The following is a 20,554-nucleotide window of genomic DNA, read 5'->3' on the forward strand; positions in this document are numbered from 1 at the left end:
GAGCGATATTGAATTTCGCCGCAAAGCGGCTTTAAATTTGTGGAAAGTTTCTTCGATAATCACGATGTGATGCGACTATTCGCGTGACCACCGGTGAATCGAGGGCGCCATCTGTTCCCGATTCTGTCGCCATTTGCACAATCGAGTTTTATTATTAGCACCGCGGCGAGTGTCGCGCCGATGTTAACTTATTATTGAACGTCCTGGCAGCCAATTAACTCGCGGAGCGCGCCGTTGTTTCGCGTATGACGCGCAAATATTTACCACACAATTTCTCTCGATTATACAACCGCAAGTACTGGCGTAATTTCGGGTACGCGCGCGCGGCGAGCTCGTCAGACATTGTCGTTACCGCGGTATTCGGCGACGATTATGTCACAGGATTCAACCGAACGCGATAAACACGGACACGATGGACTCGTCGCTAATTAGCAATTGTCCGGGCTTAATTACGCCAATACGATGCGTCGTTGCATATTTTCCACAGGCTCCGCGAGTGTTTTCCCGCGATTTAGCTTCCGGCTCGATAAAAGTGCAATGCGGAAAATGTGTCGGCGCACACGAACGCGCGTTGTTGGTTGGCGTTTTTGGGTGAAAGCGTGTCGGTCAACGTTACACGAGCGACGATCTTTACAAAATGTAGGACTTTTAAGTCTCGTAACCGCATCGATCGATCGCGATTCTGTTACCGTCAAAGAACGGGATCGCGTAACCTGTGGAATGTGAGACATGAGAGAGTATAGGGAGGCAGTATCGATGATAGTATACTGTAAAAGAGTGCGATCTCTGCAGATGGCTGAGCATCAATCGTAAGGCATATCTTTCAATTTTTTTATGATCTTCATAAAATCGTATCGTATGCAGTTTGCGCAGTCTGCTACGATGATGATAAAATACGTAAATACACGCTTTATACGTATTCAGCGTTACGCGATAAGACGAAAACTTGTTTTCTGTCTGAAAATATTACAAAAATATCGCACAAATATGTATTACTTATAAATCTTCGTCTCTGATTTTGTTTCTCGAGAAGAATAATCGGCGTCGCGATTTAATAGATATATACATACTTAAAATGCGTTCCAGAAAAATAAGTCAAGTCGGTCGACGCGGAGGTGCGATCGATTTCTAATTTCTGCCGAAGACAGGACTTCGCGCGTCATCACAGGCCAGGCACGCAAAATTTTGCTCGAGTGCGCGGCTGTCTATTTTCGTCGCGATCAACCGATAATTAATTACGACACAAGGGCCCGGAAAATACGAAAATGTCAACTGGTCGGTCGGCTGCGCTTCGATTGTCATAGCCGCGTAGACACGTTCTCGGCGGCGCGCATCTCGTGTGTCAGATGCACCGTACACTGCATATAATATGCACACACAGAATGTCCCGGTTTAACTTTTCAAGGGAATTACGCGTGAAATGCGCCACGGCGAGGCGGCGTTATCCCATTTGAAATGCAAGGTTCTCGGACGCATCGCTACTCGACGATTCCTGTACGGTTTAAATCCATAGCGCTAAGGGCGTGATGCGGATCAAAGTGACATTCCAAGTACGCGGATGTTGAAACATCCGAAATGTCTGATCATTCGGAATATTTATGATATCGCGCGATTCAAAGCGTGAAATTATTTCGATTTTGTACAACAGTTTTTTTTTATACAAAAGTATATCAAACATTTTGAATACGTATTTCCGATTGTTACTAGAACAATTGTATTTTTTTTTTTTTGTGCAATACAATTTCCACTCCTCGCGCGCATCAACTTTTTCATTCGTAATGTGCTTCATTTACATTTGGAGCGCTATTTTCGATGCCAACGAGCGGTCAATTAGCGGACATACCGCAAATGTCGATTTTCGCTTTTCGTATCGATTGTTTGGCATCGTTTGGCTTTTAGTCCGCTCATCGTGAAATGGCGCGGAACATAGGCACGATATATTCGACCGATGTAATTCGATTTCGAGCGTGGTCGGATTAAACAATAATACGCGAAAGGATCGCTTGTGCCGGCACGTGTTGTGTCGAGCATACAGCGATTTTTATGTTATTTTTTTTTTTTACCGATCTCTCATCGACAGGCGGTCACATCAAAAGTAGAATCAATGGTCCTCGTTGACCGCGTCAAAATACCATTCTGAATTTTCGGACAAACATTTTGCCATTTTTTTTCTGGAAAAACATAAAACATTTTCGACTGCGCGAGAAATCAATATTTCCTTTCGTTCCGGCTTGTAATATGATTTTTGTTCACTTTGAGTCAAGAGCCAAATGTTTTTTTGTGATATTTTTTCCACTGTGACGGTTATCTAAAAAGCTTGCATGACACAATAAAGGTTCCACCGCATTGGTTATTCGATTTTGCATAGTATTGCATTAGTTACATGGCGCGTGGAATGTAATCATAAATTCTGATTACAGTCGTCAGTGTCGAGTGCACAAGTATGAAAAAAATGATAACGAGTGCTTAAAAAAAAAAACACACAAAAAATACGCAGTACTTAATCGTGCGCGATGGCACGTTTTAATCTGCGATATGGCCGAATCAAACAATAACGGCTGGCCGGAAATCGTTTATGTTCACACCTGACTGTCATCAAGCCCGATCAATTTTCCATTACTTTCACTTTCGTCAATAACGCTTTGTGGTCCATTTTGTGGCGATCAACCGCTTCATTCGCACAGAACCTGTCGCGTCGCGCGCTGAGATGTATTGTCCGGCTTTTTTATTACGTTCGCGTTTAGAATGTGGCGTGCATTTTATGGACATATTAATTTCCTTTTATCGCATTGGCAAGATAAATGACCCGTTTCACATTCGCCCTTCAACGCCGCATTTGTTATCGGCTAAATTTTTATTCAGAAAAGAGTGGAGATTCGCAGCTTTATCACCGATAATTATCTACATTCCCGGAAGATTAGAAAGGCGATTTCGTGACTCCAATCGTTTATTCACACGGAAACGTCGCATAATATCGTGATATTATTACGCGTGAATTTTGCGCTTTTTAGATAATAAATAATTAATTCGCTTTCTCGCATTAGCGAGAGATACCGCATCCGTTATCACGCGTTTATTCGTCATTTTCATTTTTCTACACAAACGAAGAGGACAAGTGCTTACAATTTTCTTCCACAGAAAATTACACGCGCTTCGCGGAGAGATTAGAGAAATAATCCTGTGATTTAAAAGGAGACTGTTTCGTCGGGCGGAATAATTTCCCGACGTTATCACGCGTGCGTTATTCGATCTCAGATGGAAAATATATGAAATTGCACGGAGGATTACCGAGCGAGTACACGTCCGTTCAGCGAATTTTCCGCGCGATCGTGCTGAGACTGCGAGTCTCGGCGAATTTATACGCGGCAAGTGACCCGAAGCGGCTGCGCGATTCCGAGTACATACATGTCTTCCTGTCGAATCGTTATTATTCACGGAACAGAAGTCACAATTTTCTTGGCGAATTTTGCTGCCCCTGAGAAATCCGACAGCTGCGCGACCCAGTTTCGCAGCAATCGCTGATAACGCGGCTGACGAGTTGGCAGATCGAGGGCATCGTCGAAACACTTAACGGAAAGATGTGTAATAGCAGGCACAACCGATCGATATCTGTTACACAGTCTCTCGATATAGACTTTGATTACTTGGACGGAATATTATATAGACACAGATGACAGCCAATTACGTTCGACTCGATTATTTCGATGGAGCAATCGCGTGTCGAATTCATCGATTGAGAATTTGCGACGATCTGCGAATCTTTCCGGTTTCAGGAATTTTCCTAGATTCGCGAAGCTCGCCGATTATCCGGCCGCATCCTTTGAGATCGCATTAGTGCCACTTGGAATTTTGAGATGAATGTTGAACGCTTTACGCACTGATTTACGCGTGTGCGAATCGTTACATCAGCTTTAACACAATTATTCGCGTAGCACATTTTACGCGGTGGATAACTACTTTCCCTCTTCCTAATGAAAACTTTTTCCGACATGCGCGAACTCGGGAATTCGATTTCACTTCATCTTTAATTCCGACTGCCTCTCCGCCTTCGACGACGTTAAAGCGGCGTTACCGCCACGTAGCTTTTGCGCGTTACGCTCGTTTGCTGCAAACTAAACTGATCTCATGCGCTAACTGTGTACGCAACCACGGGAGCGCAATAATTCAATGAGCAAGTACGGGTGCCTAAGACCCGTCGTCAGCGAGCAAGTAGGCCGTTTTGAAGTGGATCGTTGTACCGGAAGGCCATAATGAAACCACCCGCACATACTACACCGCGGTGGAGAAATCTTTAACCGCCGAATTAACGCTGCGAGGGATGCACACGTGCGTTACGACGCGACGGACTCGCGATGAGGAAGGTTTCGCAACGCTTCAATTACGAGGCTCTTTTGCGCGAAGAAACGAACAAGGGAAAAATTATGGACGAAAATCGCGGACCAACGCACTCATTTTTCCATTTTTCGCGTTTAAACTTGATAATTTGAAAAATTCATCGTTCGTTGATGTATCGTGCAATTTTTTAAATTATCGGACATTACAATTTGCATCTGTGAACGGAGCTTTTCACAATTTGACCTTCTCGCTCACTCGATTATTAGATCCCCAAAATGGCGTCTCGATCGATTCTCGACGGATTCTCGCACTCCGATATTTGAAATTTTCTGGATATTCGGATATCCTGGATGGATGCGGCTTCGGCGCGGTAGATGCAGTACATTGAGCATGGCACTTTCGCGAGAGAGAGAGAGAGAGAGAGAGAGAGAGGCCGATTCGCGCGTCTCGCTCTATTTCAATTTTTCGACGGAAGAATTTGACTTGCCGCTCGGAAGGGATTGACATCGCGGCCGGAGGATTGCGACGACAGCGTTGGAAGAAGTGCAAAGGCCGGAAAGGGCGGAGGCCGCGTCTCGGCGCGGGAATCGAAGCGGTGCTCGAATGCCCGTATCCATGAAACTCGAATTGTTCTGCATAATTTCCGATTAGCGTCTCGTTCCGAGGAATTACAGTTACTAAGCTCTTCCGCTCTCCGTGGAATTTCGCTGACTCCTCTCGCCACTCGCGAACGCCGCGCTTGCCGAACTTCCCGCGGCGTCGATCGCATTCTCTTAAGGGCGAATTCCGTTCCGCGCGAATCCTTAAAGGCTCTCTTCTCGAGCGGCGCCCGCCTCACACTACTCGCGCCGGTAATCTCAAAGTGCATAGCGAGCTTTTCGCCAGCGTTTACAACGCGATTCCCTTTGTTTAGCTCCGCGAGAGAAATGAAATTATTCGTAACGTCGAAGTTGTGACGATCTCGCAGTCTTCGAGAACGTTTCAACGCGCTAAAAGCTAGCGGGAGCGTCTTGCGCCAGTAAAGTCAATTCCTTATGCAATTATCGCGAAAATTTAAATCCGCGAGTGTTGATGCGGCAAACAGATAACAATAAAACTGTCGGGCGTCGCGCCCGGATAAATGTATCGTTTCATTTTTCAGGCAAAACTCAAAGAGCTTCGGGAAAGTTATTCCGTCGCATGAAAAAATTCTCCCTTCCAAGAGGGCGCAGATATCCGCGCGGGATCGAAGTAGGTTCGAAAGTTTCCGTAATCACTCGAGAACATTATTTTTTCTTTTTTTCACGTGTTCCATAAGCTAGGACATTGCTTAGCGCTCGAATGGTTAAAGTTGTATCTCCGTCCCGACGAAAGCTTTCGGTCTCGGCGGCCCTCGAGGGAGAGAGAGAGCCGTTGGCGACCGCGGTATAACGCGCCGCAAACACGTCCGACGTAAAACTTTCCGACACCTCGTAGCGCGTTTTTCTCCTTCCGAGCACAGTTCCTTTTTCGGGAAAACGCGGGAGAGAGCTTAAAGATTTAACGCTCGGGAAAAAGTTGTCGGCCGGCTCGACCGTGTGCAGCACGCGGCTCATAAACGACCAACTTCGCCGGGCGTCGCGATGCTCTTTTCCGAGACTTCGCGAGATTTTCCTTTCTTTTTCAGCGCGGAGAACTCCGCGGGGCAAACGGGTCGACGGCTCTCTTACTTTTGCGTCGCGATGACTCGTGAACGATCGCCGAGAACGTTTGTATTATCGCGGCGGCTAGATGGTGAAAACAGCGCCGCAAGCATAAAGATTCGCTCTTCGGCTGCGAATTTGTGAAAAGTTCACGTTTGTTTTCAACGAACATTCGGATTTATATAGCAATTAAATGTCGTTTTTAATCTGTGTAATTATATTTTTCAATGTTGAAAATACATATTTGCGCATAATTCGACAGAGTTTCTCCGTTTCTCAAGCGTCGAATTTGAAAAATGCCTTACGATTGATGCTGTGTTAACTGTCGCTGCTCAATAATTCGTTATGTACGTACTAGACGATCGATAATTAGTGTTGTGCAGTTGCTAATCGATATTAATAAATTAGTGCCATTATAAGTTTCGCGCAATCTTCTTGACGTTCTTTGGGAAAATCAGCGAACTTTTCGCGAGGTTTATTATTTATAGGAAATACTGAAAGGGAAAGTTTGCGAGAGCAGGCTAAAAATAACTTTATAATTAAAGATTATCGAGGCTCTTTTGATCCATCACGAAGAAGCTTCAAGACATTCTTCACGTCGCGAGAGAGAAAGCACACATTTCGCCGAGAGCGTATTTTCTAATAATTAATATGAATAAACAGCGCTCTCTCGGGGGGGAAAAAAAATGAAATTAGTTCTTTGCCATCGCACACTCACATCTATTCGATCGTCTTGCACACGTGTATATACAAATATGTGTGCGCGAAAGAGCGCGTAACTTCGTGAACAATGCAAAAGGGAGGGGGAAGGGGGCTAGAATGATTTGAGAGGGGGGACTACTCGTAACTCGACAAAGTACTCGGAGCGAATGGACTCTGAAATTCTACGAGTACAAGATGCTTGCCAAAGTAGCAAGGTGAGCAAGTTTCGCTGTGTGGATACAGGCGAGAGAGAAGGGGGTTGCAACGAGATTCAAAGCGCGAGATAACGCCGGAGCGGAGCATTTCCTATATATATATATACATACATATATATATATATATATATATATTTGCTCATATGTATTCATTATATACAGATGTGCTGTTGTATGTGAGAACTGGCGGGTGTCATTATTACTATGAGCGGGAAACGGAACGATGAACGATCAACTCCGTTTTCGCGCGGGCGAAACACGAAGTGGGCGGATAAACGAAATAATAGTGTATTCGTGTGAAACCGATGTCGCGCGAGTCGAGCGTTGTTTGCGCGCGCATCTGTTAAAGTTCCGACCGGCCCGCCCGCGCTCGCGGCAAACCTATCATAAATACCGCACACAAAATTATTCGACGCAACAATCTCGTTTACTCACATTTGTTTGATTACCGCGGGGGATTCTATTCATCATTAAAATTTCATTGGCCATGCATACGCCGACAATTAGTCAAATATGTGCGATTCAAAATGTCACGCGATCGTCGTTCGTTTCCCGCTTCCGGCGATGATGCAACGGCCAGGATATCAAATCGCGAAATTGTGTATGTTTCGGTTTGATTAATCTTAGCAGCGGATGGAATCGCGTCAAAGGAAGTTCCAGAGGGGGGGAAGGGTTATCCAGTGATTCCAAAGCACGTCGGATCGATTCCAATATAGTCGGAATCCAAATAAGTTTTTTTTTTTTTTTTCAAAACTTTCGAATTGACTTGGAACTCCGATTCGATGTCCCGGCGACGGGCGCAGCGATGCTTAATTATGATCTGGCACGTGTGAGACGTGTTGTCCCTCTTTCGCAGAGTAGTGTAAATCAAAAGGCAAGAGAGCACAGTCGAGGGCGAAAGATCAAAGACAGGGGGAGTCTGCGGGTAGAGGCGGCGAGAGATCTGCAATGTGAGACACACGAGGCGCGCGGTGCAGTGATGGCAAAACATGGAATTCTGTGCTCTCCTACACACCAATTGGTACTTTGTCTTTGCTGTCTTTCATTTATCGAGTTTTCCTGCTTGTCTCGTTCTCAGTGTCTATGCGAGTGAACCTGGAAGTAAGTGATTAGTACCTTCGCGTACCATCGCCGACCGTCGATGACGGCTCCCTTCGCTACGATCGTCGCGCCAATGTGTGAAATTCATTTTCATATTCATTCCTCGAGCTCGAAAAAGTACGCAATTATGAATTTCAAAGATTCAACACGCTCCAATTTTATCGATTAAATTCGAAAGATATCCTTGATTAATTCATAATTCCGTCGCATCGACGGTCGTCGACGATCGGGACGGCTTTTGAGCACAAATACACAACATACACGGGCTCATTGGATCAAAGGTGATCGCGATTAAAAAATTCTCCCGCTCGGAGAAAAGTCCCGTCGCCTTTGATCCAAACCGCGAGCCGAAAGGGTCTGGTGCAGACAGTAGGCGAGACGTGCCGAGGATCATTGCTGAAAAACAGTCGATATCGCATGTGACGACAGCTGTCACGTGAACATTCCATTCCTGTCCTGTGTGTAAAACGTTCGTATATATATATATATATATTATACATATGTGACACATACAGAGCATACACAGGGTGGTCCGCGCGATCGTGCCGATCTTCCGACTCCGGCGACGACTTCGTTACTGTTAAAAGGATCGGAGGCGAGATGAAAAGAGAAAATTGTATTCGTTTTGTTCGAGATATCTTGCGTATGATATTGCGATGCAAAAACACATGTTAGACTGCGTGTTTTTTAATCATATCGCTGCACAAATAGATGCGTCAATCGTGACATGTAATATAAACTGCATGCAAGCGTGTAATTTCAATTTTCCTTCGATCTTTCCGTTGTCCTCCGCGCTTCAACGAAGCTGCAATTACGCCGCGCGAAGCGAGCGCGTTCGTGCACGTCACCCTGTATACACGCACATAGATAATGTGGCACGTATTGCAAGAGGCGAGGCCGCGGGATGGATGCGCATGTCGGTAGAACGGAGTCGTGTGTCCCGATCGTTCGTGTAGGCATACGTGTGACAGTATATATCGTGGAGTGAAATAATGTTTCAGCGACGTTTTTCTCGAATTTCCGCCGAGAAGTGGAACAGCTGTCCGATGGTGAATGAGAAGCGTCTCGAGGGATAGTCGGCAGACGAGTCGATGCGTTTCCATCGTCGGAAAAGATGGAACTACATCGAGAACATCTTTGGGACGATGCTAAAAGCTAGTCGTACAAACTGTCGACTGTGTCGAATTAGAATGCAAAGATGTTAAGTTGAACAAATTTCACTGCACATAAATGTATCGTGGAATCCGTTGTTCCTGAAATATTTACGATTCAAGATTTTCCATGGCTTGTTTGAGCGTTTGAGAGAATTTGGCAAGTATAATCTACGTTTTGTTGCCGAAAATGTAAATTTGGAAAAAATCAAGCCGATGTCAAATGTAATTGGACAATTTTTCGTTAACGTCGTCCCGGTGGTGCCGCGATCAATATCGAGACGTCGTGAATAAAACAGTTTGATGTAAATATTGGATAGACTGTTCTTGATATTCTCGTAAAGAGTGATTTTGTGACCTAGTTGTAGTAGAGTTGTGCTTGACAGGTGCTTGATAGGTGCCACCTGTATGAGTAATGAAATTGTTATTGACTTATATAAAGTAGAGAACTAGCTTGGAACTAGCAGCTTGTTGTTCTACCTGCGATTAACAGATTTCCTGCCATCCGAGCGATGACGAAGCGCTGTCATCGAAGTAGAGTAACTGTACTTAAGTATATCAAGTATATCAATTATATGTTATACGTGTGGCGCGCGTGAATGCGGACGAGTGTGTTTCCTGTGAATGGCGGTGTTTCGGCTCGTGTTGCTGTTCAATGTAAAAAATGGTTAGCAGGAAATATTATACAAGAGATCACTTTTCCATCGAGGAATATTTGTTACGCGTAGCGTACGGCCTCGTCGAAAGACGCGCTGTTGATAATTTCATTCAATCTTCCTCACTTCATCTTTCTTCACGATTGACTTATTTGTATTTTATCGGGCTGCATTTCGTATAAAATATTAATTAAAGATTAATCATTCAGATACACTTTTTTTGAAGCTCCAATGATCTTCAGATTGCTATCTAAGAGTCTTCAATTCTGATTTTTAAACCCGAACGTGTCAAAAGTACATTCAGGCTTCGAAAATCAATCTATCGCCGGAAGACGCGTATACCGTTATCGGAATGTTACATTGATACGAGGTGTTTCGAGTGCCCGCACGTGCGTGCTCTGTGCCGACCTGTGCAGCACGAAGCGGCTGCGAACCTGCCGAGATTAGAATCATTACGATACACGGGGGCGGCGCTACAGCCGGATAGAATCTTTACGATCGCCGTAAAGCTCGTTCTCTTTCTCACTTCCGCCCGATTTCTGGCTCTGCGAGTGTGTATCCGGTGTTACTTATCTCGCGATGCACTTGCCAGCCGTACAAATTGCCCGCTACGGACACCTTTCTGCACGTTCTTAAACGGTTAATATCGCGGCGATCGTCAAACGGCATTCCTGCGAGTCCCCTACAACTGTTATAGCGCATCAAGGACGAAAGTATCTATTTGTCAGTTCGACAAGAAGCAAAAACGCCAAGGACGGATAAAGCATCTCCGACTTGACTCTCGTGTCGCTAAAATTTCATTTCGCTTCGCTCGAAGTTAATAAAATAAATTGCAAATAAAATTGTGGAATATCGTCGACTTTAAACTCGAATACTCTATATTGCCGTTCTACGCAGCTCGATTTGTTACAGAGCGGAAGCGCGCGTCCTTGGTGGCTACAATTACCTCGTTTAGCCTGACTCTCGCTCGCGTGTCAAGCTGCGTGTCAAAATGTACGCCCACGCTCTCAGTCGACGATGCAAACGGCAACGATTTGATGCGACGGCGGTGTGGCGACGGTGTTGCTATCCGCGCCGCCGTACAATGCCGGGTTCTTTGAGGTCGGCGTTACGGATTCCGCGAAACACGTCACGTCGGGATACGCGTATCGGGACTGCGAATACTAATGCCTCTCTAATGCATCGCGCGGCTTGAATTCATAATAGACAACGGGCGTCGCGTCGCCTCGCCTCGCCTCGCGCGCCGGCGAGATGAGGCACCCGCGCAGAAATTTCCCCGGAATCGAGTTTGTACGCGGCTTTCGCTCGGACTCCGCGATTTATCGCGAGCGCGCGATACACCGCGGGATCTGCATTTCCACGGAAGCGCATCGGCGCCTTTTGTTTTCGAAAGAGGCAGATTGTTATGCGGCGCTCTGCTGCGCGGAATATCCGAAGCTTTCACTTTGCAAGCAATCTGCCGTAGCCGACACGTGCTAAAAAATAATCGCCTCTCTCCTCACGTTCGTTTTGGAATCGCGCGTGCAAGAAGGCCCACGCAAGAGTCGTGTTTGCTCGAGAATGCTATCTTGGTCGAAAATTGAATAAATCTTCCCTCTATTAATATTCAATCTCGTGCGCTTTGTTTTCTCACAGTCTTCAAAGTTTGAACATGTATAACTTGGCAGCCAAGATCTCAAAGATTGAACAAACTTCTGGAATAATAGTTCCATTATAATATTCGCGCGTTTCATCACGCTTTATATCCTTCATTATTATCGCAATGCTTCCTCTCTGCGGGCGATATATCGCGCGGCATTCAAAAGGTTAAGAAAGACGAGCGATGGAGAGATGGAGGGCCCGTTCTCGTCGACGAAATCGAGACGGAAAATCACTCACCGGCTGTGTGAAAGCTTTCACACTTGGATATCAAACGCGGCTCGGCGGAAAAACGGAAAATCCAACAATAGTGCCTCGGTGGTCGCGTCTTTATAGCCGGCGTGAATGAGGCACCTAGAGAATCAGCGCGAAACAAAGATCCGCGTTCAATTTCGCAGAGAGCTCGAACGGTAAAGAGGTTTAAACAAAGTTATAAATTTCGACTTTTTCTTCGGCTTTCGACCCGTATAAACCGGACCGGTCACAATGCTTTTACGAGTAGACGACTTTCCGGGTCAATTGCAATCGCTTTTTCGCCGCACGTACGTGTCGTTTGCATTAGCCGGGCTATACGGCATGATTGAAGACTCGTGGAGAGCTCAGTGAATTTTAGCGAGCGGATTTCATAGGTTTAACGTATTATAGCGTTTTCCAATTCAATACCATATGGCGCGATGCATTTGTATATCTGTAAATAATTTTTTTTTCCAATAATCCTGTTTATTTCGACTTTTAAACGAATTTTTATCCTTTTTTTTTCGCCGAAAGATATGAAGATAATACATAAAAAAAATTCAATCAAATAATACGCTTATGCATTTTTAAAAAATAAATATGCTGCTGTTCGAAATGCAAATGCGGCTATATTTGCATTGCGAAATATGAAGATAGTATTGCGTTTTTCTAAATGCAAATCTGTTTACATCTGCATCGCAAAACACTAAAATAATATTCCTACGCGTTATATCTCGAAATTATGTTTGAAAATGGCAGCGCGATTATATTTGATGTATAAGATGGAATTATTAATGTTAGCCGAGAATGAATTACAATTGAGAGATAATTGCGAGAAGGAGGATAAAACATGTTATTTGACACTTCAATTTTAAACGCAAGAAGAAATTTGCTAGCTTCATGTTTGTTGTATACTGTTTTTTCTAACACGGCGAGAAATTTAAATGTTTGAAGCATTATGAGGCTCCTTGCGGTATTCGACAATTTATTCTAACGAAATGCAGCCACGTTTTCCAACGTAATCATTTTAATGAATACAAACAAAATGACGCCGATGACGAGGCCGCGCGAGCCAAATGCGATGCGAATCGTGACGCATCATGCATGTTATAATTCATTATATTTGCTCTCTATTAAGCCAACCAGCATTATTTTCATTATTCTCAACGTATCCTCAAACAATATTATCGATTAACACGCTGATTACTGCGAAATACATTTCACCGCGGAACGATCCCGCAAATAAATCGATAAAATTAATGCAATATTTGTGATCAAAGAGCGTAACTTTAATATTTGTTAATCGACCATCAACGTTTCGCGGAACACTGTATCGGCGCAATTGGCTGTGAGCGCTATATTAACGCACCGATACGATTCCCGAATAACATTAATGGATGATCCGGGCACTGACCTCTAGAAAGTCCTTTATGGTGCTGTCGATGACCATGAGCGGTCGTTGTATGAGATGTACGACGCCGTTTCTCACCGGGATGTTCGCCTTCACTATTTCCGCCAACACCGCGCCGGTGGGATGATTCGTGTCGCCCGTTATTGTGTTCGATTTCACGTAGACTGAAAATCAGACTATCGATTAGGCATCGGAATATCCACGCTCGTTCACTGTCAAACTCGCGGAAGCGAGTCCTAATGATCGAAACACATGATCGTTTTATTAAACATAAAACCCTTTCGCGATGAATCGATAGCAGCGATAGATTTGTCTTTAGTGAATGTCGTCTTATTAATTACTGATTGTATCTTTGTCGGCTGGATTAAATTATATCAATAATAAAATTTAGTCTCTTCGAATTATTCAACATACGGAATGTTAAAGTAGCTATTTTAATTACATCGAAACCTGCTTACATGTATAATAGATTCTGCAGCAGATGATACATGTACATTTAATAATAACTGTTTCATTAAAATTTTTAATTAAATTATATTTATATATTCATTCCGCCTTGGTAAATGGCGAATGAACTTAAATTGTACCGGCGTTATAATTTAATCTTTTCGGATTATTACATTATACAGAATATATCCGAACAACCATCACCTTTGTTGCGCTTCTTTGAAAAGCTGACGGTGACTTTCAGATTATCAGAGAACGCGAGGGTCGGGTATTGAATCTCTTCTGGCGTAGGTGCAGTGAAGAGGACCTCGCCGGGTATAACATGCCCGTCGATCACTTGAGAGTCAATCTTCTGCGGCCTCGGTACCGGCTGTAACAAGAAGATAAAGATTGCCTTTTGTAAAAACTCCGTCGCGGTAAAAAGAACAGAATATAGATTACAAAATTATCGCTCTCATTATCGAGATAATGATACAACATTTTCTCCGATTTATTTCGAAATCTCGTGCGCGACAAATCAGTACATTTTCCTACGAAATACATAAAATCCGTAATTTATATATAAATTTTCTTCTCTAGAAAAAAAGCATTTCCCAGACTTGATACCTAGATCGCTTTTATTTTGCAGTCGGTACATACATCGCACTTTCTTTCCACTGGATATACGCATCCTTTCATGCGACATCTCAGCTTGGCACAAAAGCACGGCGGCCCGCGTCGTCATGGCAACTCGATTTCTGCGGACCGCAAACTTTAAATCCTATCCTTACGCGGGAGGACCGACTTCGCGGAAAGTCGTCGACGGAAGGTGACGAAGGCGCGGAAGGTGCCGAAAGTCTCGATATCGGCCGCGCCGAGTTCTCGGCGAAGTGATGACCTCGTCGAGAAAGGAACTTCTCGAGATCGAGTTGTACACCGTCGTTATACGCCCCTTCGCACTCCTCCCGACAGTCTCTATTTTCTCCGCTTTCGTTGTTGGGTTTTTTTTTCTTTTTGTATTCTTTCTTTTTTTTTTTTGCCGAGTCCATCGTATGTACAGGCGTGAAACTTTCGGTGATTTCTGACGGGATGGTTCGTTTAACTCCAGCTCGTTTTTACGCTCCAAGTTGGATTACATACGCGTGAACGTTCATTGTGTACGAGTTCGGCGTTGAAAATTAGAGAAAAAGCGGAATTCCACGCCGAAGTGTAGCGATGCGAGCATAATGAAATCCGGAGAAGTGGTGAGAGGCACACGTGGATTTATGCAACGCAAAATTCATAATTTTTAATTATCTTTATTTTCGCTACAAATTAATGGATGGTTCTTGAAATTACGTAAAAAAAAGGAATTAAAAATTTCAATGCGTAAAATTTGTAACACATGTGTCGAAAAACATCGTCAAAAAAATAGATACTTATGACAATCTAATAATAATAATGCTAGAAATTAAATAAATTTGTACGAGATAAGTGCGTTTAAAATATTTATTATAATTCATAAATGTTTATTGTTTTATAAATTTTATAGCAATAAGAAGACGTTAAGTGCTTTATAAATATATCTATTGCAAGAGTTAGTAAATAATTAAAATAATAATTAAAATAAATAAAATATTTATATGTAGATTATGCAATTTGCTCAACAACATTTTTTATGTCAATGTGGACGTGCAACTGTAAAAATGCGAAAATTTTGATATCACCATGCAACAAAGTAACGTGATACATAACGAGTGAATCGAGGAACATCAATAAACATCAAAAGATTATCCTAATGAATTAATTGACAGAACTGGAGAGACTGGGCTCGCAGCTCGTCTGTGATGTTTGAGTAAGCGTTAATATTTATTTCTGCATTAATTCCCTTGAATTTTTTCATCGCACAATGTAGAATTTTCCCAACATAAAATAGTTGACATGAATAAAAACTTTTTTACATTTTTAATCGTGGAAAAATTTGACATGCGACAATATTTACGTCTACACGAGAAACGATAATAATTAGTTATGTTTACAGTTTCTACGAAATATACGAATTAGATAATGCTGCGATTTAATGATAATATTAAGGATTTTTGCCAGGCGATGCTAAATAAAAAATATCGCACGGTGTTTCTTCAACGTTAAAATAAATTTATACGCGATGTCTGGATGTCGCACTTGTAACCCGACGTTTGAAACATCTAAATGCCACACGTATACGTATCTGTATCTAGAATAATTTACACCCGCTAGTAAAACGTCACATCGTGTAGCGCCGTTCCGTGCAGGATATTTTGAGTGTGCTCGTAAATTCTACCACCCAGGACTGTATCACGTAATTACTCGGAGGTGTGTTCCAGTCACTTCAAAGTCAAGTCTTTAATCTTAAAGACGCTGTCCCATCGAATTTTAAAGTAACTTTATTCTCCACTTAATTCCAAGTCGCAAAATCTCTTTAAATAATCTCCATGAATTATTCAATGTCACTTTTGGCGATCTTTCGGTACAATTGCAATACGTACATCGGAGAATCTTGTGTCTTTTCGATTACTTTATTCCGAACGAGGCGTAACAAATGCGATTGCCTTCGAATCTTCTGAAGGTAGTCAGCCACGGGAAAAGATATTAAAATCATCCCCCGGATGATCAATTCACGAAGGTCGCTAAGGCGCTTACCTTGAAACCCTCGTCAACGGGGATGAAAAAGGTATAACGACCCTCGATCTTGTAGATACTCTCTTTCTTCTCGATGATGATCCGCTGTCGGAAGGTACTAGGAAAAAAAAGGAACGGTTAATTATGACGAGACGTAGTGCAGAAGAGGTGCACCGATTTAATAAGACAAACGAGAAAAGTTTGTGCATTTATTTACGTTATTTAAATGATCCTCCACGCCAAGTTTTTGTATTTATATTTAAATCAGGAACTGACAGACTGCCGTGATAATACTTTAAGATTGCCCGTGAAATTATCCGAGAATATAATAATAATTAACATAAGATATTTAAATCGGAAGCAGTGGATTTTTTTTGTGCTAGATTATCATTAATCAAATTTACAATCAAATATCTGCAAAATTCATCCAGAGACGAGAGGTACGAAAGATACACGCGCGAGGATGTGACAGCATAAAAGTTAAAAGTTCAACAGTGATAACAATCTGTAGAGAGCCAAAGAGATTTAAGAATCTACGAAATAGTTCCCGAAAACGCTTTCAGAATGCAATATACATAGAAAAGTGAATTATTACACTGGAATTCAAGGGCGTAAAAAGCTTTCTCTTTCGAGTGCCATAAATGTCCTCGTTGTACGTTTATTCCTGTCTTTAGACACTCCCACTTTTGAAAACTATCGACTTAACGTCGTATATATAGAGTAGCTCTCGAGCTCGATGTTGATTTACCGCACAGTTTACTTACCGTACGCGATGGTCGCCTAAATTGAGGTGCTCGCTCTGATTCAGAAACATCAGTGCATCCGGATTGTAGATCGGTGACTCAACCGAAGTAGAATAGACTGGTTCCAGTACTTCATTTATAATATGCAGAACCTGAAACGCACAAAAAGATATAGAAGATTATTATTTAAAAAAAAACGTAAGAATATTAAAGAAAAGCAATTTTCTTCAAGAATCGTGTATTATAATTTTATAGAATATTTTATTTATTTAAACAGCTGATGTTAAAATGATTAATGCATTTTAACTTAAAAATTAAGATTTTAAATAAGAGATGAATAAAAAATTACGCATTACATCTAAGAATAAAGATATGAAACGCTGCATAAAATACGCTGCATAAACTACATATAAATAAAATAATGTTTAAATAATAGATAAAAAATATTCAGGAATTTTTCTTATTATATTTTCCTTGCATAAAAGTGGCGTAAGAAGGAAACTGGGAAATTATTTTTAAAAATACTGAAAGAGGATTACAGCGAAACTTTTGTCGCAGATCTTGTATTACTGACGTAAAGCGTAAATATTAAATCGAGAAGATCCTTTGAGAATTATAATAAAAATTGTCGCGAATTTTGTGAGCCTGTGAACCGCGCGTAAGGGGCCAAGTTAATCTCGCCAAGTCGAACCGATCCGTGAATCCGGTCGCGTCGAGGAAGACGAAGTGAGACAAACCGACGTCAAGCTCGCGGCGCAAACTCGGCGGGAAACGGGGACACGAAGAGAGACACGAAGATAAACCTTCGAAGTGGAGGAAACGGAAGCGGATAAGCGGGGCCAGAAAGAGAACGGGGGTGGTGCACGTCGCAAGTATTTATCCTGCGGCGACGAGCGCCCGGTTATATCGGTCTGTCAGAAACAACTGACGCGCGCTTTAATGGTAAACTCATGAAGGAGAGAAAAACATATTTATTTATTTGTGTGTGTGTGTGTGTGTGTGTGTGTGTGTGTGTGTGTGTGTGTGTGTGTGTGTGTGTGTCTTCCAGGTAATGCGCTATAAAATTTTCTGCAGCAAGAGACAGACCTCTCTTCCTCCCGAAAGCAATCTCGGACAAGCTACGCGAAACCTTTCATCAAGTCGAGCGGCGTTTCTTCAGCTTTATTTATCGCGGTAAATTCAATTGTTTCGCCGGAGACTCGTATAAGGGTTTGCCCGTGCGATTGCCCGCGTCGTGTATAAATACGAAGAGACTAGAAAATAAACTTCATAAGGTCTTACGACCGCCGAGCGAGACGCGAGACGTGGTGGCTCTCTTTCACGCACTCCGTATAAGCTATTTCACGGATGTCGAGTCGCTGGAAAGTGAGAAGATGTAGAAACTGTTTACTCCTCCCGCGTCTCTCCGCTGGGATCGTGCGGGAGGCGCCATCACTTACCATTCCGAAAGAGAAAAAGTTCGCGACTAAAACGTTGCCGCCGCTATTTATTCGCTCTCCCCCGCGATCGTCCTGACTCTCTTATCTCGCCAGGGATATTCCTTTTCTATAGTTGTTTGCCTTTCTCCAGTCAAGAAAGAAGAGAACGGCGGGGGCGGAACAAGGGCTTGGGGAACATAAGCGTCGAAGTTGCAACATCTCAGGAGATTCCGCTCGTGGAATATCGCTCAAGACGTGTTTTCCTTTCTTTTTATTATTAATAGCACAATGCATTTACCATGATTTCACTCAACTGTCCACAAGTATATTTACTACAATATTTGTGTGCGATACATACAATTGAATTCAGACTACACGAAGAAAGGGGGGGAAAAATGAATGGAAATTCTTTTAACAAACGACATTGAAAATGAAATAAATCTGAAATAATAATTCGGCTTGAGTCGTAATACATTCACACAAGACAAATTAAAATTCCCAAAGATCCAGAAACTCGTACATCTGATACGAGCGTTTGTGAAAGCGTATAATTAAATATCCGCGCGATCCATCGTGGCCGCGCCGACAGTTTTAATACGAAACATCCATCACGGTGTCTGTAAAGATGAAGAGAGGGAGAAAAAAAAGCTGGTCGCGCGTGGTCGTACGGAAAGTTGGCGCCTATGAGCTTTCCGAGAGGAGGAAGAGGAACGGGAAAACGCGGAAGATCGTATGATAAGAGGAGAAAAAAGAAGACGGGGAAGGAGCGTGTCCCATTTATTCCGCGTAGTCGCAGAAAAAGACAGCGACAACGACGGGGGTGACGGCGGGGACCGCGATGGTGTGGTTGGCTAGAAATGAATCGTTTTACTCACCGAGAATGAGAGAGGAGAGCGAAGTTTGTGTGTTCCTTACGGGATAAGACGGGCCGAGCCGGGACGGCCATTTATCTTGCTCGCGACCACGAGTCATTGGGAAAAGAAGATCGAACGTTCTCGCGACGAATTCTTAATTTTTCGCGCGGTTACCTGCGCGTCTGGTTATTCGTGCAACAACTAAATGCGCGGGATTGCGATATCGTCGAAAGTACTTGGCGAACGAGTGCGCACAGAACGCGTAAGATTCTGACTTGTCGAAAGTCAACTGTTTTCAAATAACGAATACATTTACAGCGATATATTTTATTTCATAAGATAAGAAAGACGCTAGAATCATGCGATACTAAAATTAATCTCGAAAACCGATCAGTTCTTAATTAATTTGCAGGGTCGCACAATCGCGACAGAGAGCACCGTATCGATTTCCACGAGCTATTGTTCGCTCGTATTAATTTTACTCGGGTCTCTTTGTTACGTTCGCGCAAGCGGAAAGTGTGGCGACGATGTCGGCCTACCGCGGAGTATCATAAAGTTAACGCTAATTAAACTTTACCGATAGTTGCGCCGGCCCATTCGCGACCTCTCCGAAGCGGGCAGCTTCTTAATCAGCCGGCTACCCATATTCGCGGTCGGGGATGGTACACGGGGGTACGAGTTATCATCTCGATACACAAGCGCAGCCCGTGCTCGCTTATTTCTCCCGGACGCCCCGCCGCGAGATAATTACGATTCGCGCGTGGTTAACGATGAATTACCGTACGCATCTACCTTTACGACAAAATCGCGCGAATATGCTCTTCGAAACGGAGATTAAAATCGGCGCCGTTTGTCCGTCATAAAGACATCGTAAAAATATCGCCATTTTAGTTTTACATAATTCCCCAGGTAGCACATGTTCATTACAGAAACGTTTCATAACGATTCTTAAAAACGTTTCTTGTTGGTTAAAATGTTAATCTGAAAAACGTTAAGAGAAATTTTGCCGACAAAAAACGTTTAAAAAACGATCAAAAAAACATTTTTTCTAATCTACGCGCAAAAAAAATGTATTTTTTCTCACGGAATTAATAAAATAATGCATTCATATACAGGGTGAGTCATTTTAATCTATGGATCCGAATATCTTCCAAATTACGGTATCTACAAAAAAATGGTTTAGATAAAAGTTGACCAGGACAGAGGGAGTCATTTAATTGTACCATTGGTTTTGACCTTGAGGTCAATTTTGAAGGTTATTTCCGCACCGCATTATGCACTCATTGTACGTGCCTTTTTAAATGCCAGTTACAATGACAGATGGATTGGACGAAGGGGTCCAGTTGAATGGCCTCCTTGCTCACCAGAT

General features: G+C 43.0%; 1 protein-coding gene across 5 annotated transcripts in view; it reads right to left on the bottom strand.

Annotated features, from left to right (window-relative positions):
* Positions 1-20,554, bottom strand: part of Fas1 (fasciclin 1) — a 237,894-nt gene that overhangs the window by 34,525 nt on the left and 182,815 nt on the right. For all 5 annotated transcript variants that reach the window (XM_067347218.1, XM_067347219.1, XM_067347221.1 and 2 more), the window contains exons 4-7: positions 16,935-17,065; positions 16,192-16,288; positions 13,756-13,921; positions 13,108-13,268 (exon numbers count right to left, since the gene is read on the bottom strand). In XM_067347218.1, the coding sequence (XP_067203319.1) occupies positions 13,108-13,268; positions 13,756-13,921; positions 16,192-16,288; positions 16,935-17,065 (555 nt within the window). The remainder of the gene's footprint in view (positions 1-13,107; positions 13,269-13,755; positions 13,922-16,191; positions 16,289-16,934; positions 17,066-20,554) is intronic.

This window comes from Linepithema humile, chromosome 1 (genome assembly GCF_040581485.1).
Source record: "Linepithema humile isolate Giens D197 chromosome 1, Lhum_UNIL_v1.0, whole genome shotgun sequence".
In the NCBI taxonomy this organism is placed as follows: domain Eukaryota; kingdom Metazoa; phylum Arthropoda; class Insecta; order Hymenoptera; family Formicidae; genus Linepithema; species Linepithema humile.